Source organism: Ranitomeya variabilis, chromosome 6 (assembly GCF_051348905.1).
Source record: "Ranitomeya variabilis isolate aRanVar5 chromosome 6, aRanVar5.hap1, whole genome shotgun sequence".
Lineage (NCBI taxonomy): Eukaryota > Metazoa > Chordata > Amphibia > Anura > Dendrobatidae > Ranitomeya > Ranitomeya variabilis.
In genome coordinates, this window is record NC_135237.1 from 455,606,752 (window position 1) to 455,632,720 (window position 25,969).

At 47.2% G+C, this 25,969-nt stretch overlaps 1 protein-coding gene across 1 annotated transcript in view; it reads left to right on the forward strand.

Annotated features, from left to right (window-relative positions):
* The first annotated feature begins 3,855 nt into the window (after positions 1-3,855).
* XKR4 (XK related 4) overlaps positions 3,856-25,969 on the forward strand; it is a 378,869-nt gene continuing 356,755 nt past the window's right edge. The window contains exon 1 of the mRNA XM_077270503.1: positions 3,856-4,689. Within this exon, the coding sequence (XP_077126618.1) occupies positions 3,995-4,689 (695 nt within the window). The 5' untranslated portion in view covers positions 3,856-3,994. The remainder of the gene's footprint in view (positions 4,690-25,969) is intronic.

The window sequence follows — 25,969 nt, forward strand, 5'->3', positions numbered from 1 at the left end:
CAGTGGGTGTGGAGCGTCCTGCAGTGATTTGGGGTGTCCTGCAGTGGGTGTGGGGTGTCCTGCAGTGATGTGACGCGTCCTGCAGTGGATGCTGGGTGTCCTGCAGTGGGTGTGGGGTGTCCTGCAGTGATGTGGGGCATCCTGCAGTGATGTGGGGTGTCCTGAAGTGGGTGTGGGGTGTCCTGCAGTGATGTGGCGCGTCCTGCAGTGGATGCTGGGTGTCCTGCAGTGGGTGTGGTGTCCTGCAGTGGGTGTGGGGCATCCTGCAGTGGGTGTGGGGTGTCCGGCAGTGATGTGGGGTGTCCTGCAGTGATGTGGTGCGTCCTGCAGTGGGTGTGGGGCGTCCTGCAGTGGGTGTGGGGCATCTTGCAGTGGGTGTGAGGTGTCCTGCAGTGATGTGGGGCGTCCTGCAGTGATGTGGGGCGTCCTGCAGTGATGTGGGGTGTCTTGCAGTGATGTGGTGCGTCCTGCAGTGGGTGTGGGGCATCCTGCAGTGGGTGTGGGGCGTCTTGCAGTGGGTGTGGGGTGTCCTGCAGTGATGTGGGGCGTCCTGCAGTGACGTGGGTGTCCTGCAGTGATGTGGGGCGTCCTGCAGTGATGTGGGTCGTCCTGCAGTGATGTGGGGCGTCCTGCAGTGATGTGGGGCGTCCTGCAGTGATGTGCGTCCTGCAGTGGGTGTGGGGCGTCCTGCAGTGGGTGTGGGGCGTCCTGCAGTGGGTGTGGGGCGTCCTGCAGTGGGTGTGGGGCGTCCTGCAGTGATGTGGGGCGTCCTGCAGTGATGTGGGGTGTCCTGCAGTGATGCGGGGCGTCCTGCAGTGATGTGGGGTGTCCTGCAGTGATGTGGGGCGTCCTGCAGTGATGTGGGGCGTCCTGCAGTGATGTGGGGTGTCTTGCAGTGATGTGGTGCATCCTGCAGTGATGTGGTGCGTCCTGCAGTGGGTGTGGGGCATCCTGTAGTGGGTGTGGGGTGTCCTGCAGTGATGTGGGGCGTCCTGCAGTGATGTGGGGTGTCTTGCAGTGATGTGGGGCGTCCTGCAGTGGGTGTGGGGCGTCCTGCAGTGGGTGTGGGGTGTCCTGCAGTGGATGCTGGGTGTCCTGCAGTGGGTGTGGGGTGTCCTGCAGTGATGTGGTGTGTCCTGCAGTGGGTGTGGGGTGTCCTGCAGTGGATGAGGGGTGTCCTGCAGTGATGTGGTGTGTCCTGCAGTGGGTGTGGGGTGTCCTGCAGTGATGTGGTGTGTCCTGCAGTGATGTGGGGTGTCTTGCAGTGATGTGGTGCGTCCTGTAGTGGGTGTGGGGTGTCCTGCAGTGGGTGTGGGGCGTCCTGCAGTGGGTGTGGGGCGTCCTGCAGTGATGTGGGGTGTCCTGCAGTGATGTGGTGTGTCCTGCAGTGATGTGGGGTGTCTTGCAGTGATGTGGTGCGTCCTGCAGTGGGTGTGGGGCATCCTGCAGTGGGTGTGGGGTGTCCTGCAGTGATGTGGGGTGTCCTGCAGTGATGTGGGGCATCCTGCAGTGGGTGTGGGGTGTCCTGCAGTGGATGCTGGGTGTCCTGCAGTGATGTGGGGCGTCCTGCAGTGATGTGGGGTGTCCTGCAGTGATGTGGGGCGTCCTGCAGTGATGTGGGGTGTCCTGCAGTGGGTGTGGGGTGTCCTGCAGTGGATGCTGGGTGTCCTGCAGTGATGTGGGGCGTCCTGCAGTGATGTGGGGTGTCCTGCAGTGATGTGGGGTGTCCTGCAGTGATGTGGGGCGTCCTGCAGTGATGTGGGGTGTCCTGCAGTGATGTGGGGTGTCCTGCAGTGGGTGTGGGGTGTCCTGCAGTGGGTGTGGGGTGTCCTGCAGTGATGTGGGGTGTCCTGCAGTTGGTGTGGGGTGTCCTGCAGTGATGTGGGTCGTCCTGCAGTGATGTGGGGCGTCCTGCAGTGATGTGGGGCGTCCTGCAGTGATGTGCGTCCTGCAGTGGGTGTGGGGCGTCCTGCAGTGGGTGTGGGGCGTCCTGCAGTGGGTGTGGGGCGTCCTGCAGTGGGTGTGGGGCGTCCTGCAGTGATGTGGGGCGTCCTGCAGTGATGTGGGGTGTCCTGCAGTGATGCGGGGCGTCCTGCAGTGATGTGGGGTGTCCTGCAGTGATGTGGGGCGTCCTGCAGTGATGTGGGGCGTCCTGCAGTGATGTGGGGTGTCTTGCAGTGATGTGGTGCATCCTGCAGTGATGTGGTGCGTCCTGCAGTGGGTGTGGGGCATCCTGCAGTGGGTGTGGGGTGTCCTGCAGTGATGTGGGGCGTCCTGCAGTGATGTGGGGTGTCTTGCAGTGATGTGGGGCGTCCTGCAGTGGGTGTGGGGCGTCCTGCAGTGGGTGTGGGGTGTCCTGCAGTGGATGCTGGGTGTCCTGCAGTGGGTGTGGGGTGTCCTGCAGTGATGTGGTGTGTCCTGCAGTGGGTGTGGGGTGTCCTGCAGTGGATGAGGGGTGTCCTGCAGTGATGTGGTGTGTCCTGCAGTGGGTGTGGGGTGTCCTGCAGTGATGTGGTGTGTCCTGCAGTGATGTGGGGTGTCTTGCAGTGATGTGGTGCGTCCTGCAGTGGGTGTGGGGTGTCCTGCAGTGGGTGTGGGGCGTCCTGCAGTGGGTGTGGGGCGTCCTGCAGTGATGTGGGGCGTCCTGCAGTGATGTGGTGTGTCCTGCAGTGATGTGGTGTGTCCTGCAGTGATGTGGGGTGTCTTGCAGTGATGTGGTGCGTCCTGCAGTGGGTGTGGGGCATCCTGCAGTGGGTGTGGGGTGTCCTGCAGTGATGTGGGGTGTCCTGCAGTGATGTGGGGCATCCTGCAGTGGGTGTGGGGTGTCCTGCAGTGGATGCTGGGTGTCCTGCAGTGATGTGGGGCGTCCTGCAGTGATGTGGGGTGTCCTGCAGTGATGTGGGGCGTCCTGCAGTGATGTGGGGTGTCCTGCAGTGGGTGTGGGGTGTCCTGCAGTGGATGCTGGGTGTCCTGCAGTGATGTGGGGCGTCCTGCAGTGATGTGGGGTGTCCTGCAGTGATGTGGGGTGTCCTGCAGTGATGTGGGGTGTACTGCAGTGATGTGGGGTGTCCTGCAGTGGGTGTGGGGTGTCCTGCAGTGGGTGTGGGGTGTCCTGCAGTGATGTGGGGTGTCCTGCAGTGATGTGGGGCGTCCTGCAGTGATGTGGGGCGTCCTGCAGTGATGTGGGGTGTCCTGCAGTGATGTGGGGTGTCCTGCAGTGATGTGGGGTGTCCTGCAGTTGGTGTGGGGTGTCCTGCAGTGGGTGTGGGGTGTCCTGCAGTGATGTGGGGTGTCCTGCAGTGATGTGGGGTGTCCTGCAGTTGGTGTGGGGTGTCCTGCAGTGATGTGGGGTGTCCTGCAGTGATGTGGGGTGTCCTGCAGTGATGTGGGGTGTCCTGCAGTTGGTGTGGGGTGTCCTGCAGTGATGTGGGGCGTCCTGCAGTGATGTGGGGCATCCTGCAGTGATGTGGGGCATCCTGCAGTGGGTGTGGGGTGTCCTGCAGTGATGTGGGGCATCCTGCAGTGATGTGGGGCATCCTGCAGTGGGTGTGGGGTGTCCTGCAGTGATGTGGGGTGTCCTGCAGTGATGTGGGGTGTCCTGCAGCAGATGTGGGGCGCTGCTCTGTAACGGCAGGACGCGTCCGTGCTTGTGGCCCCTCTATCCTCGGTTCACCTCTCCGCCTTGCTGCATCCCCTCCTCCTCCTCTGCCAGTGACGGGAGGTAAGGAGAGGAGAGGGATGACCTCATCCCATCATCCGGGCCGGGCGGCTGCAGGGTGAGGTTGGCTCTCACGCAGACAGGCGGCGCTCTGCTCGGCCCGGCCCCGCCGCTGCTCTGTGAGGCGGAGGAGGCGGAGGAGCCGGCAGGAGGAGGGACGAGGTCGGGGCCGGGCAGCGCCGCTGTCACATAATAAAGGAGGGATCTGCTCGTCCGTTCTCCCCTCGTCTCATCGCTGCATTTTTTATTCTTTTTTGTTTTCCCCTTTCCCCCATCATGGCGGCGAAGTCAGACGGGATGCTGAAGATGAAGAAGAGCGACGTCGCCTTCACCCCCCTGCAGAACTCGGATCACTCGGGCTCCGTGCAGGGCTTGGTCTCCGGCTCTCACCCGGGCTCCGGTGCCGGGGATGGCGGCTGCTCGGACGGCGGCTCCCGGTGCTGCTGTAGCAGAGTGGCCGGCAGCGCCGGGGGAGGCGGAGGGTCCCCGGCTCTGTGCCTGCGCCTGGCCCGGGAGCAGCAGCGCTACTCGGTGTGGGATTGCCTGTGGATCCTGGCGGCGGTGGCCGTGTACTTCGCTGATGTGGGCAGCGACATCTGGCTGTCCGTGGACTACTACCTGCGGGGCCAGCGCTGGTGGTTCGGGCTCACGCTGTTCTTCGTGGTGCTGGGCTCGCTGTCCGTGCAGGTGTTCAGCTTCAGGTGGTTCGTGCACGACTTCAGCACCGAGAACAGCGCCCAGTGCTCTCCTGTGGACGCCAAGACCGCGGCCGCGGCGCCGGGGGAGGCGGACGTGCGACCCTCCACCCCGCAGAGACAGGCGTCTACCGCCAGCAGCAAGCCCAGCAACCCGGCCGGGAGCGGCGGCAGCAGCAGCGCCCGGGCCGCCGGCACCAGGTCCGCTTCATGCTCCTTCTGCATCTGGCTCCTGCAGTCATTCATCCATATCCTGCAGCTAGGACAGCTCTGGAGGTAAGGACCGCTGCCATTGTCACCGGCGCAGCCTCTGTGGGCTCCGGGGGCGCTGCACACACGTGCTGGCACCGGGGATGGGACCACCCTGACTGTGTATGGAGGGCTGTAGACAAGCTGATACCGGGGTATGGGGGGTGTACATGTATAGGGACCACCCTGACTGTGTATGGAGGGCTATAGACAGCTGACACCGGGGCATGGGGGTATATATATATATATATATATATATATATATATATATATATATATATAGGGACCACCCTGACTGTGTGTGGAGGGCTATAGACAAGCTGACACCGGGGTATGGGGGGTGTACATGTATATATATAGGGACCACCCTGACTGTGTATGGAGGGCTATAGACATACTGACACCGGGGATGGGACCACCCTGACTGTGTATGGAGGGCTATAGACAAGCTGGCACAGGGTATGGGGGTGTATATATATATATACATACATATATGTATATATATATATATATATATATATATATATATATATATATAGGGACCACCCTGACTGTGTGTGGAGGGCTATAGACATGCTGGCACAGGGTATGGGGGTGAATATATATATATATATATATATATATATATATATATATATATATATAGGGACCACCCTGACTGTGTATGGAGGGCTATAGACAAGCTGGCACAGGATATGGGGGGTGTACATTTATAGGGACCACCCTGACTGTATATGGAGGGCTACAGACATGCTGACACAGGGTATGGGGTGTGTGCATATATAGGGGCTACACTGACTGTATATGTAGGGCTATAGACATGTGCTCACACCAGGGTATATGAGGGGTGTACATATATAGGGACCGCCCTGACTTTATATGGAGGGCTATAGACATGTGCTCACACCAGGGTTTGTGGGGGGTGTACATATATAAGGACCACTCTGTATACGGAGGGCTATAGACACGTGCTGGCACCACGGTATAGGGGTGAACATATATAGGGCTGCACCCTGTATACGGAGGGCTATAAAACTATAAATATATATGCTCACCATTTATATGGAGGTCTATAGAGTCGACACATGCTGACACCAGTGTATGGGATGTATACATATACAGGGGGTCACCCTGCACACGGAGGTCTATATAAGCTATATATGTATGTGCTCACCCCTTGTATGGAGAAACTATACATATATCTCCAATGAATACCGCTCCTCCAGACCTCCATATACAGGGTGAGCATCTACTGTATATATGTGTGTGTGTGTGAAGGCACAGCATTTTCTTGCTGCCTTGTACTTCATTTCCTATGTTTATATATGTGCTGTATATGGAGGTCTATAGAACATACAGACATGTGATGAACCCTATGAAGGTGTGTGCTAATAGCGGTGTATTTGGGGGTGGTGCATATATACATATCTCTGTATACACATGACCTCACCCTGTGGGTATATGTGACCTATATATATGTGTTCTCCCCTATGTGTATAGCACATACCTCTTCTTCCTGTATTTGGGGTGTGCAGGACTTTTGTCTTGTGCTGTGCCGTCATTGTATGGGGGTCTACTGTATATACCCAATGCAGATGTGCTCGTCCCTGTATATAGGGGCCTGTAGTGCCTATTTACATGTGCTGACCCCTGTGGATTAATAGGGGGCTCCTCTTTTAGCACAGGGTATCCAGGATACGCTTTAGGAGGGCTCAAACTTTACAATGTAAACTGATGGTGACAGAAGGATATGACACTGGTCTATATGGACTTGTCACCAGACCTTGTCCCCCCACCAATCCTTACACGTGTCCTGGGGATGAAGCTCAGAGTGATCTGGAGCTCCTTGTGCTGAAGGTGGAGTTCCCCTTTCAGTGGATGGTTGGCGCTCTTTGGTTTCAGCCCGTAATCACCAGTTATGTGGATTGTGATACGATAATGCTCAGTACTGTTATATAGGCGGATTTCTTGGCCCAGATATTTGGTTATATAGTGGTCACTTACAGCCAGTGTAGACATACAAGCTGCCCAGCCTGACACTGCCTTGATAAGTAGGACCCCCTCCAGCAGCTGCCTGTACAGCAGACCCCATACAATGCCCGGGAGCCCTGCTGTTAACACCATTTAGGTAGAGCACAGTCACTTGTAGGCATCAGACATTGGTCCTGGGCCAGGGTGCCAGGTAAGCCTCACTGGTGCCATGTAAGCTTCACTGGTGCAACGTAAGCCTCACTGGTGCCACGTAAGCCTCACTGGTGCCATGTAAGCTTCACTGGTACAACGTAAGCCTCACTGGTGCCACGTAAGCCTCACTGGTGCCACGTAAGCCTCACTGGTGCCACGTAAGCCTCACTGGTGCCATGTAAGCTTCACTGGTGCCAGGTAAGGCTCACTGGTGCCAGGTAAACTTCACTGGTGCCATGTAAGCCTCACTGGTGCCACGTAAGCCTCACTGGTGCCATGTAAGCCTTACTGGTGCCATGTAAGCCTTACTGGTGCTTTGTAAGCCTCACTGGCACCATGTAAGCCTCATTGGTGCCAGGTTAGCCTCGCTGGTGCCATGTAAGCCTGACTGGTGCCAGGTAAGGCTCACTGGTGCCACGTAAGCCTCACTGGTGCCACGTAAGCCTTACTGGTGCTTGGTAAGCCTCACTAGTGCCAGATAAGCCTCACTGGTGCCCTTTAAGCCTCACTGGTGCCCTTTAAGCCTCACTGGTGCCATTTAAGCCTCACTGGTGCCAGGTAAGCCTCACTGGTGCCAGATAAGCCTCACTGGTGCCCGGTAAGCATCACTGGTGCCCGGTAAGCCTCACTGGTGCCAGGTAAGCCTCACTGGTGCCCGATAAGCCTCACTGGTGCCAGGTAAGGCTCACTGGTGCCCGGTAAGCCTCACTGGTGCCCAGTAAGCCTCACTGGTGCCTGGTAAGCCTCACTGGTGTCAGGTAAGCTTCACTGGTGCCAGGTAAGCCTCACTGGTGCCACGTAAGCCTCACTGGTGCTATGTAAGCCTTACTGGTGCCATGTAAGCCTCACTGGTGCTTTGTAAGCCTCACTGGCGCCATGTAAGCCTCATTGGTGCCAGGTTAGCCTCACTGGCGCCATGTAAGCCTCACTGGTGCCATGTAAGCCTGACTGGTGCCAGGTAAGCCTCACTGGTGCCAGGTTAGCCTCACTGGTGCCATGTAAGCCTCACTGGTGCCATGTAAGCCTCACTGGTGCCATTTAAGCCTCACTGGTGCCATTTAAGCCTCACTGGTGCCAGGTTAGCCTCACTGGTGCCAGGTTAGGCTCACTGTTGCCAGGATAGGCTCATTGGTGCCACATAAGCCTCACTGGTGCCACGTAAGCCTTACTGGTGCTTGTTAAGCCTCACTAGTGCCAGATAAGCCTCACTGGTGCCAGGTAAGCCTCACTGGTGCCAGGTAAGCCTCACTGGTGCCCGGTAAGCCTCACTGGTGCCCGGTAAGCCTCACTGGTGCCCGGTAAGCCTCACTAGTGCCAGGTAAGCTTCACTGGTGCTAGGTAAGCCTCACTGGTGCCAGGTAAGCTTCACTGGTGCCATGTAAGCCTCACTGGTGCTAGGTAATGGTGCCAGGTAAGCTTCACTGGTGCCATGTAAGCCTCACTGGTGCTAGATAAGCCTCTCTGGTGCCATGTAATCCTCACTGGTGCCTGGTAAGCCTCACTGGTGCCCGGTAAGCCTCACTGGTGCCCGGTAAGCCTCACTGGTGCCCGGTAAGGCTCACTGGTGCCAGGTAAGGCTCACTGGTGCCCGGTAAGGCTCACTGGTGCCAGGTAAGGCTCACTGGTGCCCGGTAAGCCTCACTGGTGCCAGGTAAGCTTCACTGGTGCTAGGTAAGCCTCACTGGTGCCTGGTAAACCTCACTGGTGCCTGGTAAGCCTCACTGGTGCCAGGTAAGCTTCACTGGTGCCATGTAAGCCTCACTGGTGCTAGGTAATGGTGCCAGGTAAGCTTCACTGGTGCCATGTAAGCCTCACTGGTGCTAGGTAAGCCTCTCTGGTGCCAGGTAATCCTCACTGGTGCCCGGTAAGGCTCACTGGTGCCCGGTAAGGCTCACTGGTGCCCGGTAAGGCTCACTGGTGCCAGGTAAGGCTCACTGGTGCCAGGTAAGCCTCACTGGTGCTCGGTAAGCCTCACTGGTGCTCGGTAAGCCTCACTGGTGCCCAGTAAGCCTCACTGGTGCTCGGTAAGCCTCACTGGTGCCATGGCCTGTGGTGCCGACACCCTGTGTCTTCAGGTGACTCCGTCTCCTGTGTTACGTGCTCGGCTCTGCAGGGTTTGGCGTGGCACCTTGTTCTGTAGGATGCGCTTGGTTTGCTGGGCTTTGACATCTGATTGACGCTTTCTATTTGTGCACTGCTGGTGAGGATCATTGCCGCCTGCACTGGCTCCTCAGCAAGGATTCGCCTTAGCCTTACTCTTTCTAAGGATGCAGCTTCCTAGAACCACGAGGCTTCAGCTGGCGGCAGCTTTAATGCTATAAAGAGAATAGGAGCCCTGCTGTGACTGCTTAACGTCATCTCTGAATCCGCTGCATGACTGAAGCCACCGTGATTACAACCCGCCAGGAACGTACGAGTCCAGCACACCATTACCATAAGATCACTCCGGTGACTCCTCCGGTCCTGTGATTCTTCAGGTCTGGTGTGACGCTGTGGCACCGTCCACTACACTAGCAATGTCAGTAGCATAAAATGCATTTTGCTGTTTCTTCACGAGCATTAACTTTACAGGTGGGATACTGTATCTAATGAAGAAGTACAGTATGTACTACCATGGCTCTAGAATACAATGTCAGTGCAGCATAAAGGGATTGTCCTCGAAAACCCACTGTCACACATCTTATTATATGGAGGGGTCTATTAATTCAGGAAGAATATGGAGCCATCCTGAACAGGATTCCTCCTCCCTGTGCAGGGGCTAGTAGCAGCCACGTGTCTGCAGCTCATACTGCCTGTCCTCCACTTGCCGTATTCATACAAGACATCCAGCTGTTGATTAATATATACAGAATATTTGGAAATAAGCAAAGTTGAAGTCAGTTTGATAGTATAAAATAAAATGCATACAATATAAGATGGATCTATAATACCTGATGAGTCTGGTGTACTTACTTTGAAAATGCACATCAGAATGGCTGTATAATCCTGATATTAAAATGTGCATTTTATCAGACCAGCTTTATCTCACTCTAATGCCAGTCTTGGAAACTTTAAGGGTATTTAAAAGGAATCTACCGGCAAGTTTTTGCTGTTTAATCTGAGAGCTGCATCATGTTGGGAAAGAGACCCTGATTCCAGTGATGTGTCACTTACTGAGCTACTTGCTGTCACTTTGATCAAATCACCATTTCATCTGCTGCAGGTCTACCAGTTCTCTGAATGTTGAGCTCCGTATAATCTATCTCCTCCACTAATTGGACGCTGTCTGTGCACACTGCATAGGCAGAAAGCTATTAATGAGTGGTGGGGATGGGGCTACACAGAGCAGGAGGGTTACATGTTATGAGGCAACTAGACCTCTAGTGATAATTTCCTAATATATAACACTGATTTTATTGAAACATCACACAGCCTAGTAAGTGACACGTTACTGGAATCAGTGCATCATGCTGCTCACAGAGTACATAACAAAACATGCTGACAGATTCCCTTTAAATAGCCATTCTAATATGGATATTCAGAGTGAGTAAACCAGCCTCATCAGGCCTAAGCAATCTATGTATTTGGTGACCGATCAATGTCATTTGTACAAACTGAGCTACAGAAAAGGGGTGAAATACTTAATCGTCATCTGTTGACAGGTGCTATACAGATATCCCCACACTTCTAGCCTTGGCTGCTATCAATGAGGTTATTAATGGTCATCTAAGGAATGTTCTGCTATGCTGGAGGCACTTGGGCACATCATCAAGATCCGCTGCTGGCAGCTCCCTCTGCTGCTGCCGACTATTGAGATCCCAGATGTGCTGGATGGGAGACAAGTCTAGATATTGCAGAGGAGATACAAAATGCCATGTAAGGAAGGCAGAGAGCCATATCACGGATAACGCTGTTATGTGGAGAATACCATGGATATCATAGATGATAATGAGTAACAAGTATGGATTGCTTTGTCCTGGAATTCCAGAGAAATCTAAGTGTCTTACAGCCATTTCTCCGAAGTGTCCCCAGAGATGTTTTTCAATAAGACAATTTCAGGCCGCATGCTGCTTGTACTACTGTGAGCAGCCGGCGTGGCCTGAACCTGCTACCATTGACTGCAGCGTCTCCGGACTTGTCTCCCATTGAACACATCTGCATCAGCATTAGTCAGCAGAGGGAGCTGCCAGCAGCGGATCTTGATGATTTGCCCAAGTACATTCAGCAGGGCAAAATATCCCTCAGGTGTCCATTAATAACCTCACTGGTAGCAGCCGAGGCTGTAAGTGCGAGGATTTCTGCATGTGTCAATCATGCTTAATATTGAATAAATCAAGATGTTTTTAAAATGTTGTTTTTATTTGTTCATTCTGTGCAGATCATCAGGTCTATCCATCCTGTGATTTCCAGAATTCCACACATTGTCCTTCTTGGTGTTGCAGTTCCATTAGTAATATATAAGAGTAGCATTCCCCTATGAGCAGTTTGGACGTTTCGGATGCTACTTCCGTCTGTGCACAGATGGGCTGTCACACGGCGTCTGTAGCATTACGCCGTCAAGTGTCTGCGTTTACATTGGTCATTGAACTTCTTATTGTGTGCCCTCTTTCCCTGAGATCTCTGAGATTCTTAATTCCCGTCCTTTTTAATATCTTTGTGTTGATTGTTGGGTGATGATAGTCTCAGACTAAAGATAATTCAAACCTGATGCCATTCAATAATCCAGGAGAAAACTGTTATACGAGGCCATGAGAATGTTTTTGCATGTCGCAGTAATGTCAATAATCATAACTTTGTGAATTATTGTAATTTTATATGGATAGTACAAGTGGTGAGAGCATTATCCCACCTTGGTATATATCACGTGTCCTCCAATGACTGGTTGACTGGATACAATCTGTCTCGATACTTTGTAGCATTCTCTTTATTTACTATCCTAGTATTCTATTCTGTTTACTTTTTGAAGCAGGAGATGAAAGATAGTGAAATAAAGACTTGTAAGCGTGCGTTCTGTGGCAAACCGAGTAATCTATTGATCTATGTGCTTCTGATCGTACACATTTTCCTTTAAAATAGTTTTACATGATAGGCTTTTATCTCAGAAAGTGAGGTCAAGTTGTAAAGAAGCAAATGCATTGAAGCTCAATATACTACTCTTACACTTGATCCTGACTTATCAAATGGGACTAGAGATGCCATTTCTGAATAGCTCTGAAGGCTGGAAGTGCGAAAAAGAAAGCCTAATGTATACACTCATGGCCGAAAGTGTTGGCACCCTTGAACTTGTTCCAGAAAATGAATTATTTCTCCCAGTCAATTATGACAATTACACGTTTTGTTATACACGTGTATTTTCTTTGTGTGTATTGGAACAACAACAAAAAAAGACAGAAAAAGGCAAAATTGAACATAATTTCACACAAATGGGCCAAACAAAATTGTTGGCACCCTCAGCTTAATATTTGGTTGCACAGCCTTGGGAATATAGAACTGCAATCAATCGCATCCTATAACCACCAACAAGCTCCTTACATCTCTCAGCTGGAATTTTTGACCTTATTTCTTTTGAAAACTGCTCCAGGTCTCTCATATTGAAGGGTGCCTTCTCCCAACAGCAATTTTAAGATCTCTCCACAGGTGTTCAATGGGATTTAGATCCGGACTCATTGCTGGCCACTTCAGAACTCTGCAGCACTTTGTTTCCATCCATTTCAGGTATGTTTGGGGTCATTGTCCTGCTGGAAGACCCATGACCTAGGATGCAAACCTAGCTTTCTGACACTGGGCACTACGCTGCAGCCCAAAATCCTTTGATAATCTTCCGATTTTATGATGCCTTGCACACAGTCAAGGCACCAAGTGCCAGAGGCAGCAAAACAACTGTAAAACAACTTTGAACCTCCACCATATTTGACTGTAGGTACTGTGTACTTTTCTTTGTAGGCCTCATTTCATTTTCAGTAAACAATAGAACTATGTGCTTTACCATAAAGCGATATCTTGGTCTCCTCTGTCCACAAGACACTTTTCCAAAAGGATTTTGGCTTAGTCATGTCAATTTGGCAAACTGCAGTCTAGCATTTTATGTCTCCGTGTCAGCAGATTAGAGAAACATGCTTCTTTCTCCTTTTATGAGCCACTTCCGTTACTCACACTTGCACACTCATCTACCCTAAAAACAGTGTGTTTTGAGGGTGTGTTGCATGCTCCACATAGGTGAGGTCTATTGATAAGTCGAGCATGGGAGCCTGGAGTTTAAGGAGATTTGTGTTCTGTCCCCATCTAGAGAGCGCTGACCTGGGCCGTGGACTGGGGTCCCATGAAGCCATCCACTCATCTCTACTCAAGTCCCCAGGTTTACAGATTTGTTTTTTTCTACATGCAGAACATAACGTCATGACCTGTAGTATGTCTGCATTGTATATTGGCCTTTTTGTGATCCAGCTTTGACAAACCTTCGCACTGCACCTAGTTAGAGATTTCTTTTTTTAGCTTATGTCCTAAGAAGCAGGCACAGATAAATGGGAGTTATGGAGGCTTTATATGAAATGTAAATAGCAGAATATGAATATGAATATGGCTGGCTAGCCAACCACATCATGATAACAGCGGCGTTTTCCCTTGACACAGTGCATATACTTGCCTGTACTCCAAAACTCATTAACATGGCTTCTGAAAAGAGCAGTATACATAATAGCATCAAAAATCATCCTTAATTCGCTCATGCAAAATAAAGCTTCTGCTATTCTTTTTCAATCTTAGCAATTACCGCAGATAAGTGAAACAATTATAGGGAAACAAACACATCCAGAATGAAAGCTGCTTCTATGAAAAAGCATTTCTTCAATTCTCAATCATGCAGGTAAAACTTTTTTTTGGAAGCATTTGGAATACAAGATCTCGTATTGGGGCGGATTCAACTTTTTTTTTTTGCACAAACTAATATGGCGGTTCATCAACAGTGGTGGGGTGTATGGGGTTCATCAAAAGTGGTGGGGTGTATGATTTACCAATTAATAAAAATTGTCAAATTTCATTGCGTTTTAATGCAGCACATGGCAGGGTTACTTTAGTGCAAATTGTTAGTCTTGTTGGCACTTTTCTCCTTCCTGTGATATATTTGGCATAATAAATACGTTTTTTCCCCTATTACTCCTACCCATTTGGACGCTGTCTACTTCTATGTCCAAAAAGGAAAAGAGTGTCCAGCTTCACCGAGTCCGTAAAAAAGAGTTTTCTTTATTCACAAACGTTAAACATGGAGGATACAGACTCATGATTAAGGGAGCTTAGTCTCCAGAAACGCGTTGAGATTCTTACCCATATGGTTCGTGCTGAAGTCTGTATCCTCCATGTTTAAAGTTTGTGAACAAAGAAAACTCTTTTTTACGGACTCGGTGAAGCTGGACATTCTTTTCTTTTTTGGACTTTATACGCCTGGACACAGGGGGTCCGTGCTCCCGAGGTTTGGTTTATGCATCACGGGTGAGCTGGTTTATATTCCTTCTTTCTACTTCTATGTTACCTTTCTCCTTATATCCGGTACATGTAAACAGTGCTGACAACTATCGTCTCAGAGAGGCCATGTACTTCTAAGGCCCCTTTCACACATCAGTTTTTTGCCATCAGTCGCAATCCGTCGCTAATACAAGTCTATGAGAAAAAAAAGGATCCGGCGGCATTCGTTTTTTTCAAAATTCAACGGATTGTGACTGATGGTCAAAAAACTGATGTGTGAAAGGTGCCTAATACTTTGGTGCAAAATTCAGGCTCCATTTGCTTAGTAAATCTCCTTCCATAAAGATTGGACTTCTTATGCCTAACTGGATTTATTAAAAAAAAACCCTTTATCTTTTTTCAGGAGTGCACACTCCCCAGCCCCACGACATCCTGATCGCTGGGAGCAGCACTCCTGATCGGTGGACAGGTCGGGCCAGTGGCTCTGTCGCCTTATGGTCCCAAACTGACCTAATGCTGCTATATAAGAAGTTTTGCCTCCTCACATCAGAAGCACAGTGGCGCTGAAGCTGGCCAGGATCGGATATAATTGAGTGCTGTTGGCCAGCCTCAAGGCCGTGCTTATAAGATCACAAACGGTACTCAGCACCCCAAACAATGAAGTCCCAAATCATGTTCACCAAGAGGTAACAAAAATGTATTGAAACCACTTTTTGGCTTTCATATGTTTTTTTTTTTTAGCATTTTTGATCATTCTTGGTTAACATTTGGAACTTATTCGGGAGGGCCGAGCACTTGGATCTTTAATCTTACATTGTTTTGCTACTATTTTTCTTTTTTAATCTGATGGAATGGATAAAACATGAAATTTCAGCCTGTCTCTGGTACCTTGGATCCTTAGACATTGTCTGTTACTTCGGCTGGATAGAAGGTCGAGCCAAGAGTACATGGAGTTCTTCTTGTGGTGCATGGGACTTTTCTCAAATACAGAAGAGTTATCCTATTTACATATAATAGAAGATATTTACAATAATTTTTTTGACTCCCCCGGAAGAAGGCACACGCGGCCGAAATGCGCGTAGGGGTTGCAGCACCATCAGACCAGAGGTAATGTAAGCACTATAGTATTGGTATTCTCTATGATGCCGCATTTGTCACAATATATCTATGGAAGTACATTACAGCTACGCCTATGGAGAGAGAGACTGTTGATCCACAAGAGGTCTAGATAATATGGCGGTGGATTTTATTGTTGTAATAAGCTTGCCTCTGGCCTGGGGTGCCTCTCTATTGGTACCTATTTCCTCACTGCTGTGATGGTTGTTTTGTATTATTCTTAATAAATTTTGGAATTTTTCGTATTTTGAGGTCTGACTTGTGCAATTTATTATAGGTCATATACGCTTTGTTGTATGAGACCGTTAAGGTGGATATATCTCCTGATGGACACAGGGTTTATTTAATATAACCCTGTGTATTGTTTGTCTAATTGGTATTTAATAATTTCAAATTTTTAAAATCCACCATGGAAATAAGTATATCTTTTTTTTTAGATGGAAATATCAATGATTAGCTCCATTAAATGGCAATCTGGCTAGCCCACATGCTGATCTGCAGCAGAAAGCTAAGGTTCAGGCTCACATTTTTGGCATGGACGTGCACTTGGCTTGTAAGACGACTTGTTCACATAGCCTTAGTTTTCGGTAAAGAACTGTGAGAAGAGCTTGAGATTGGCCAAGAGACAGAGTTGGCAAATATTATATCTGGCAAAAAGCCGCTCCTGTGTCAGAAACTGAAGGCAGAAACACTCTGGAATTAGCAGTTATTACATATAGGGATTCTGGAGCTCGGTCAAGTTTTTGTTTTTGATAGTTTCATTTATGCTTTCTCAAGATATGTGCAGGGATGCCCCTGGAGAAAATGAATAAAGTTTTATTAATAATTGGTATTGGCCATGGCAGGGCAGGATGGTGGTTTATCCACGGCACTCCATCACCTATGCCCATCAGCATACAGGGATATTATGGTGGAAGGGAACCAAGTCGGGCTTCATCCCTGACTAATCTGTATGCCCAAAAGTAAGCTTAAGAAAAGTAAAATGAGTTCCTGTATCTATCAGGTCAATCCGTTATTACCTAGCGACATATGGAGAAGCCATTATAATTGTTTCTCTGACAATTTAATAATGAGCCGTCAGTCCTTAGAATATTGCTTGTCTCAGCAGGGTTTCTATAGTGAATGAGTGGACTGCTGCTCACATATTCCTGCCCCATACCTCTACATAGCAGTTGGCTGAACCTTGTCCACAGACACATGAACATTCGACTTGACTGACCAATCATGTTTGTAGAAAAAGGTGATAAAATCACTTGTGGACACCTCTGATGGCAGCTTATTTCAAGAGACAACAAAAGGACCGCACTTTTGAGTTCCTACTTCGTGCCAGACATCATCACCCAGACATCATCTACAGAGGGAGCTTACGAAGACATAAAAGCACGTTAGATGGTCAGCTGGTTCTGCCAAAATCATTGGTTTTGTCCAACTTTTTAATGTGTTTGGGGGACTTTAGCTATTTGAAAGTTGTACATATGTAATTCTTCATGTATCTTTCTTACCATCCATTGTACTGGATTGTGATTAAAGGGGTTGTCCGGGACTTTAACATTGAAGGTTTCTCCTTAGGATAGGTTATCAGTTTGAGATCAACGGTATCCCTGCCGATCGGTATTTCCCAATGCCGACGCGGGCTGGAACTTCTCTGTTGCAGAGCAACACAGCACAGCTCTGTCAGAATAATGGCCGCGGTCAAGTACTGAAATCCGCCACCTATTGATTCAAATAGCGGATATGCTGTGCATAGCTGAAGCCACTTTACAGTTGACGGAGCTGTGTTCTGCAGCGCCACCACTGAGCAGAGCAGGTTTGGCCTCCGCTGGCATTGGAAAAGCTGATTGATGGGGGCTCCGAGTATTGGACTCCATCCGATCAGACATTGATGACCTATCCTAAGGGTGTGGCCATCAGTCTTAAAGTCCTGGACAACCCCTTTAATTGAAGCACTAGTTATCAAGTTGTTTATCTTACAATAAATGCATGTGAGTCTGCCAAATAATGTAACATAATCCACTGACTGAACATTGCCGCTTCAACCATTTACCTGTGTAAGAGGAGACACAAAGGTTGCATTTTTAATATGACTTTCCATTGCAGTAGAATACCCAAATGATTAAGTATTGTTCTCAAGTCAAGCAAAAAAAATATCCCCCTTCTAAGGACTTTACTATGCGTATCTGACCTTTCCAGCTCCAATCTGCAGAATAACTTTTCCCTTTCAAAACAGTTGAATTAATTTATAAAAAGAAGAGTCATTTTTCAAACGTGGCATTTCAGCCCCGGCTATCCATAACATGGGCAGGTTTATCTAAACGGCTGAAGGACCCAGGAGTTTAATGTGAGAAATACACGCGGCTATTTGTGCAGCATAGGAAATGAATAGTGGCTTTTTATTCTGAGCGTTCTGTAAACAGAGAATATAAGAGGTAATGTTTAGTAAGTGCTGATGTTACATTACCTCCCGACAGGAGAAGTCAGCAGGATGTGACTGTAACCGTGTGTGACCACTCTCTTTGTTTCCAAACTCTGCCCAAAAGGCTAAGCGCTTTCCTAAACCCAGACCCCTAAGGGTATGTTACATAAATTGGATTTTGGCACATTCCACGCTAATTCACATTGATTTCAATAAGAAAATTCATGTTGGTGTCCCAGAGGCTGAATCAAAAATCAGTAAGGAGAAAAAGATAACGTGAAAGGTCAGTAATCAAGGTGGGTTCCGCACGCAATGAATGAATGGCCTGTCTCGGATATCTGATCTGAATTCTCGCGCAAAATCCACTTTGGAGATATAAGACATATAAAGAACTATTTGAACATAGACAAAGAATAGTGTAGCTGTAGCGGACCTGATTGTATTATTGGGCTGTTTCTTTGTGCATAATAATTCACTATTGTGGTGAGTTACCACTTCACTTGGTCTATGGACCTAAAATTCTTAGCACATCCATCAAATCTATCATCAGGAGAGCCCCATTGATCTGACTTTTTCTAAAAAAAAAAGTGCATTCTAGTATACGTCAGGGAGGAATGCATCAGCCCACCCTTTCTTACAGTATGGAAGAGAAATATCAGATATACTTTTTATTACTGGAGCATCTGGCAACATAATATATACTACACTGCATACAGTGTTTATATGGGGGACCCAATGGTGGACGCCAATAACAGTACCGTGCATTACTGCCTTCTGTCTGCCTCTGATGGCAAGCAAAAACTTGATGTGAACAGAGCTTTACGCTGGCCCTACATGTTAAGGTACCGTCACACTCAGCGACGCTGCGGCGATATAGACAACGAGCCGACCTAAACTAGATCGCTGGAGCGTCGCTGTTTAAGTCGCTGTAGAGACGTCAAACACAGCAACTCCAGAACGATGCAGGAGCGATCCAGTGACGTAACGGCGACTCACTTCTCGCTCTCGCTGGTTGTTAGCTCCATGTCAAACAGCCGGAGTGTACCGACTGGCTAGAAGGAGACGCTGCGACGCCCCCTATGCTCGTTGCTGGCGTCGTTGCTTTTGATGTCAAACATGACGATACACGCCGACCTGGCGATGAAATAAAGTTCTGGACTTCTAGCTCCGACCAGCGATGGCACAGCGGGATCCAGATCGCTGCTGCATGTCAAACACAACAAGATCGCTATCCAGGACGCTGCAACGTCACGGATCGTTGTCGATCTCTTTGCAAAGTTGCTGAGTGTGACGGTACCTTAAGTGGACAGGTAAACGGTTCCTTATCCAACGGCTATATCTCGCGTCTTCCGTTACGCATCTTGCTTGGACAAGTCTCTCCAAGAACAAAAGGGTCAGGCTAATAAAATAAAAATGCCCTATTGTTATCTCCTGTGGGGAACATTCTGAGGACTCCCAAACACATACAATGGTCAGCTGGTCCCATAGAAATTAGTGGCTTTGGCTAATATGCATCCAATCTATGTGGCCATCTTTAGCTGCACCGATTGAGATACCATGATTAGTTATAGTAAATGTCAACTTCACTTTGTTTCCAACATGTCTATGTCCTTTCCCCCTTATTATTTTAAATATCCTTCTGTCCATTTTATAATAAATGTGCATTGTTTATTGCACTGCTTCAAAAAATGCCTGTCTGGTTCTTAAAGGACTTATCCAGGACTTTGTTATTTTTTTTCTATAGAGTTAGTTCTGAACTTTCCTGTACTGCTTAGCAAAAATATCTTCTGTCTCAAAGTGGTCACGGACTAAATATAATGGCGATTCTCCTGCTTCCTGTGACGTCACATCGACAGAGCAGCTCCCTCTCTTCCACTCTGCTCTGTCAGCAGGAAGTCACTGATGATGTCATGCTGATTGATAGCCAGCTCCCCGCGGCATAACGGAGGGGAGCCATCTGTCAATCAGCATGACATCGGCAGTGAACCAAAACGTCACCACATCGGCCAATAAAGAGCACCTCATTATTGCCATATGGAGTGCTGATTCAGAATTTTTTGACTCTACTTATAAGGTTTGTTATATGCCTATGAGACTCTGCACCCAGTTTTCTGCTGTGCTGTGCTTAAATCTCCTTTTTCTGATTATCCCATATCTATCAATCCTCTATCTATCTATAAAATGTTTTCCCATCCTTATATTTATTCTGCAACTCCTATTAAGCTTTGTCTTATAATTAAAATTCAGAATTTCTACTGGTGTCTCTTAAATGTAATTTTCTTTGACCAAATTATAATATTTCATGTGTACTTTTTACATTCCCATTATATGTAACAATTATGTAAATGTATTTTTCTTTTACAAGAATAACATACTAAATTGGACATTTGCAAAATATGCAGCGGGCAGTAATAGTTTTCTATGGGGAGAGATGCCTTGTCTTATTCCTTGCCTACTGGAGCAGACACAACCCTTGGGGTTCATTCGAGCATAGCGCCTGTCAGTGATCATCCTGAAACATACATATATTTTGACAGATGCGTAGTAATGCTTCTTTGCCTTTTTAGCAAATCTAATTTATTTTTTTTTTGTTACTGGGAAACAAAAAAAAATCTGTAGGTTGGATAGAATTTGTCATAACGTTATGGTAGGGGAATCTCATTTCATCGCTCCAGATTGCTAGACACAGCTTTACACAATGTAACATATTCATTTCCAAGTGCGGTAAGGCAGAATTTCTTTTTCAGTCTGATCAGCCACCACATGGCACGTGCCGGAGGATGCATTGAAGTGTGGCGCAATGGAAAATGCAAAGCATGGTATGCTGCTTATTCCATTTTATTAGGTAAATGCTGTATTTTTCTAGATGCCATTATACTGTGCCACAGATGAAGGTCACTGTAAAAATGTCTCATCACTAACCTGAAAAGTAAGCGAGGACTGAACTATTATTCAGGACGAGTCTCTGGAATATTAATTCAGTAAGAGCCAGCGCTACCAAACTGTGATATAGTATTTATGACCAGTGTCTTTGTGAAGCAGGCATTCTGTGAGAGAGTTTTTCAGTATGGAGCTAAAGAATAGCTGCCTCCATTGCAGGTGATAGAAAGCAACGCTGAAGCACGGAGGATTTAAAGAGTAATGCTGAAGAAAAAAGGATAGAAAGCAAGACTGAAGCACGTAGGATATAAAGAGCAATGCTGTAGCACGGAGGATATAAAGAGTAATGCTGAAGCACGGAGGATTTAAAGAGCAATGCTGAAGAAAAGAGGATAGAAAGCAACACTGAAGCACAGAGGATATAAAGAGCAACGCTGAAGAAAAGAGGATAGAAAGCAACACTGAAGCACGGAGGATTTAAAGAGCAACGCTGAAGAAAAGATAGAAAGCAACACTGAAGCACAGAGGATATAAAGAGCAATGCTGAAGAAAAGAGGATAGGAAGCAACACTGAAGCACGAAGGATATAAAATGAGCAACGCTGAAGAAAAGAGGATAGGAAGCAACGCTGAAACATGGAGGATATAAAGAGCAACGCTGAAGCATGGAGGATATAAAGAGCAACGCTGAAGCACGGAGGATATAAAGAGCAACACTGAAGCAAGGAGGATATAAAGAGCAACGCTGAAGCACGGAGGATATAAAGAGCAACGCTGAATCATGGAGGATATAAAGAGCAACGCTGAAGCACGGAGGATATAAAGAGCAACGCTGAAGCACGGAGGATATAAAGAGTAACGCTGAAGCACGGAGGATATAAAGAGCAACGCTGAAGCACGAAGGATATAAAGAGTAACGCTGAAGCACACAGGATATAAAGAGTAACGCTGAAGCACGGAGGATATAAAGAGTAATGCTGAAGTACGGAGGATATAAAGAGCAATGCTGAAGAAAAGAGGATAGGAAGCAACACTGAAGCACGAAGGATATAAAATGAGCAACACTGAAGAAAAGAGGATAGGAAGCAACGCTGAAACATGGAGGATATAAAGAGCAACGCTGAAGCATGGAGGATATAAAGAGCAACGCTGAAGCACGGAGGATATAAAGAGCAACACTGAAGCAAGGAGGATATAAAGAGCAACGCTGAAGCACGGAGGATATAAAGAGCAACGCTGAAGCATGGAGGATATAAAGAGCAACGCTGAAGCACGGAGGATATAAAGAGCAACGCTGAAGCACGGAGGATATAAAGAGTAACGCTGAAGCACGGAGGATATAAAGAGCAACGCTGAAGCACGAAGGATATAAAGAGTAACGCTGAAGCACACAGGATATAAAGAGTAACGCTGAAGCACGGAGGATATAAAGAGTAATGCTGAAGTACGGAGGATATAAAGAGCAATGCTGAAGCACGGAGGATTTATAGAGCAATGCTGAAGCACGGAGGATATAAAGAGCAATGCTGAAGCACGGTGGATATAAAAAGCAATGCTGAAGCACGGAGGATATAAAGAGTAACGCTGAAGCACAGAGGATTTAAAGAGAAACTCTGAAGGATGGAGGATAGAAAGCAACGCTGAAGAACGCAGGATATAAAGAGCAACGCTGAAGCACGGAGGATATGAAGAGCAACGCTGAAGCACGTAGGATTTAAAGAGCAATGCTGAAGCACAGAGGATGTAATGAGCAACGCTGAAGCATGGAGGATATAAAGGGCAATTCTGAAGAAAAGAGGATTTCTTTTTTTTCTGTATCTTTATTGTGCACTCCATTCTCTGCGCTCTCAATGCTGATGATTCTGTCTACCATTTACAATATAAAATATTTATTTATTTTGTAATGTTAAGTGTTATTGTGTAATTGATGTAATCGTTGATAACATAAACTTATAAGTGATTAAACACAGATAAAAAATATATGTTGGAAGTGAGCAGGTGACCAGAAGGCCGACAAAGTTTCAGGGAGAGACTAGGTGAGCGAGAGCTAATAACCCGGGCCCCTGCAGTTTCCCTCAGACTAGGGAAATCCTGACTGACCCTCTACCTGGAGTTTACACTGAAGGTGTGCATGTCCAGGCCTCGAACCTCACCCTGTCTCCTGAGCTCAGCCCTAGGCTGAAACCTCCGCCCACCACCCAGTGAAGATGTTATTCCCCAATACCCACAGTTAGCACAGACAAGGATAAAGGAAAATATACACCACGCCGCAGTCACTCAGGAATACACTATAAATGTGCAGGGCAAAATAAGTACAAATATAGGAAGGAGTAAATAAGACAAAGGAAAATACACCACCAGCAACGAATCTCCAACCACCAGCTCTCCTCACCAGACCGAGATAACAACACACAAGACTGAAGCTATAATCGGTGACGCCCAAAGATCAGGAGAACTATTTAAAGGCAGTGGGCATGGCCCAGCTTCCAATCCAAGGATTAGGTAAATTAACCCCGGAACAGCTAGATAAAATCTAGCAGACGCCAATGAGCAAATAGTGGTCAAAAGCAGAATTACCGCTGTCTGTCGGACGACCTGGTCTGAACAGCGTCCGACATGACACAAAGGTGCCGTGGCTGAATTGTCAATCTGCATTACATGAATTCTGAGTGCGGCACTTAGAACATTTCACGAGCCCATTCACTGAGGCATGCAGACATTTTTCTTGCAGGTTTTGCACACTGCTTTACATGGTTTTGGAATATTGCTTCTAGGATAGAAAGTCATAAAATAGGCATGCTCTTCTTCTTGTGCAACATTTATACAACATTTCTATTATATCACATACACATAAAATTAACTGACCATCACATCCAAACATAAAGACACATTGAAACGGTCAGTTGTGACCTTCAGGTTTTTAAAATTTGTACTCATTAGCCTTCTGACTGAGCACTCCGCCTTTTAGTCTCAGGCGTTTTTAATCACAGCAGGACCACTACCCCTCCACAGAGATATAGATGTTAGTCTAAGGATTCATATTAAGTTCCCATACAGATGAAGACTTTATTCTAAGAGAGGATTGGCATTAATTTAGGTCCTGGAAATGAGAAACGCCTTAACGTGGCTTTCAGGTACACATGAATTGGCCAATTTATGAGCTAAGCATTCTCAATTTTTCATATTTCTACAGCAGTAATGCAATTCAATGTTCATATTTCATATTTGCATGCTATGGCGCTACAGAGTGCTGCCTTTTTTGTTTGAGTGTATATGATTTGGTGACTCTAGGTAAGCACCTGTTCACACTTAGTTTATGTTTGGATGTGACGGTCAGTTTTTGAAATTCATATTACAAGTTCATAGACACCAAACATGTCTAGATTCTTTTTTATCTTAAGTGGTGAAAAAAAATTCCAAAGGTTGTTAAAAAAAACAAATTGCGCCATTTTCCGATACCCATAGCGTCTCCATTTTTCGTGATCTCGAGTTGGGTGAGGGCTTATTTTTTGTGCACCAAGCTGACACTTTTAAAGATACCATTTTGGTGTAAGTATGATCTTTTGTTCGCCCGTTATTGCATTTTAATACAATGTTGCAGCGACCAAAAAAACCCCGTAATTCTGGCAATTTGACTTTTTCTTGATACTTCGTTTGGTGACCAGGTTAAGTCTTTTTTTATATTGATAGATCCGGTGATTCTGAACACTGCAATATTAAATATGTGTATGATAGTTTTTTTTTGTATTTTGAATGGAGCAAAAGGGGGATGATTTGAACTTTTATTTATTTATTTTTTAAATACTTTTAAAAACATTTTTTTTTTACTTTTGGCATGCTTCAATAGTCTTCATGTGAGACTAGAAGCTGCCATAACCCGATCGGCTCTCCTACGGGCGGCACTCATAGCACTCCGGCAGTGACAACAATAGAGGTCTGCTGGAGACCTGGTTGTCATGCCAACCCATCGGCGACCCATGGTCATGTGACACGGGCGCTGATGGGCGAGATTTCTGGCGTGCTTGCTGGAAGCGCGTGTTAAATGCCGCTGTCAGAGTTTGACAGCAGCATTTAACGGGTTATCAGCCGCCAGTGCATCACGATTCCACCCGCAGCTGTTAGAGGCACATTTCAGCTGTTCAAAACACCTGACATGTGCCGGAAAAGATGTGGGCTCAGCCCCTGTAAACACCATTATATTCTTCTTTAGATATGCCTCACTCTTTCCATTTAATATACTTTTTTTTTCCTTTTTAACAAATGTTTCAATTCTGTGTTCCTCCCATCCTGGTGTCTTAAAATGCTTCCAATTCTTCCTTATTTTTGGGATTGTTACCGATTGTGCAGTGAGAATTTCTTTTAACAAATCTCCCATCCTTCTTGGACATTTCCGTCCTTTAGAACACCCAGCCATTGGACCTTTCCTGCCCTCTTTCTGAGTCCATTAAAATCTGCATTTCTGAAGTCCAAACTTTAAGTCTGAGTCCTTTCTGGTCTTCCTCTTCTTGTAACCCAAAATTTGAGGATAGCATGATCGCTGCCCCCTAAATTCCCAGCCACCTTTACTTCCTCAAACATTTCCGCCCTGTCAAAGTCAGGGACAATATACAACCCCTGGCAAAAATTATGGAATCACCGGCCTTGGATGATGTTCATTCAGTTGTTTAATTTTGTAGAAAAAAAGCAGATCACAGACATGGCACAAAACTAAATCCATTTCAAATGGCAACTTTCTGGCTTTAACAAACACTAAAAGAAATCAAGAACGAAAAATGTGGTAGTCAGTAATGGTTACTTTATTTAACCAAGCATAGGGAAAACTATGGAGTCATTCAATTATGAGGGAAAAATTATAGAATCATGAAAAACAAACAAACAAAAAAACGCTCCAACACATCACTAGTATTTTGTTGCACCACCTCTGGCTTTTATAACAGCTTGCAGTCTCTGAGACATGGACTTAATGAGTGTCAAACAGTACTCTTCATTAGTGTTGAGCGATACCGTCCGATACTTGAAAGTATCGGTATCGGAAAGTATCGGCCGATACCGGCAAAGTATCGGATCCAATCCGATACCGATACCCGATACCAATACAAGTCAATGGGACTCAAGTATCGGACGGTATTCCTGATGGTTCCCAGGGTCTGAAGGAGAGGAAACTCTCCTTCAGGCCCTGGGAACCATATTAATGTGTAAAAGAAAGAATTAAAATAAAAAATATTGCTATACTCACCTGTCCGACGCAGCCGGGACCTCAGCGAGGGAACCGGCAGCG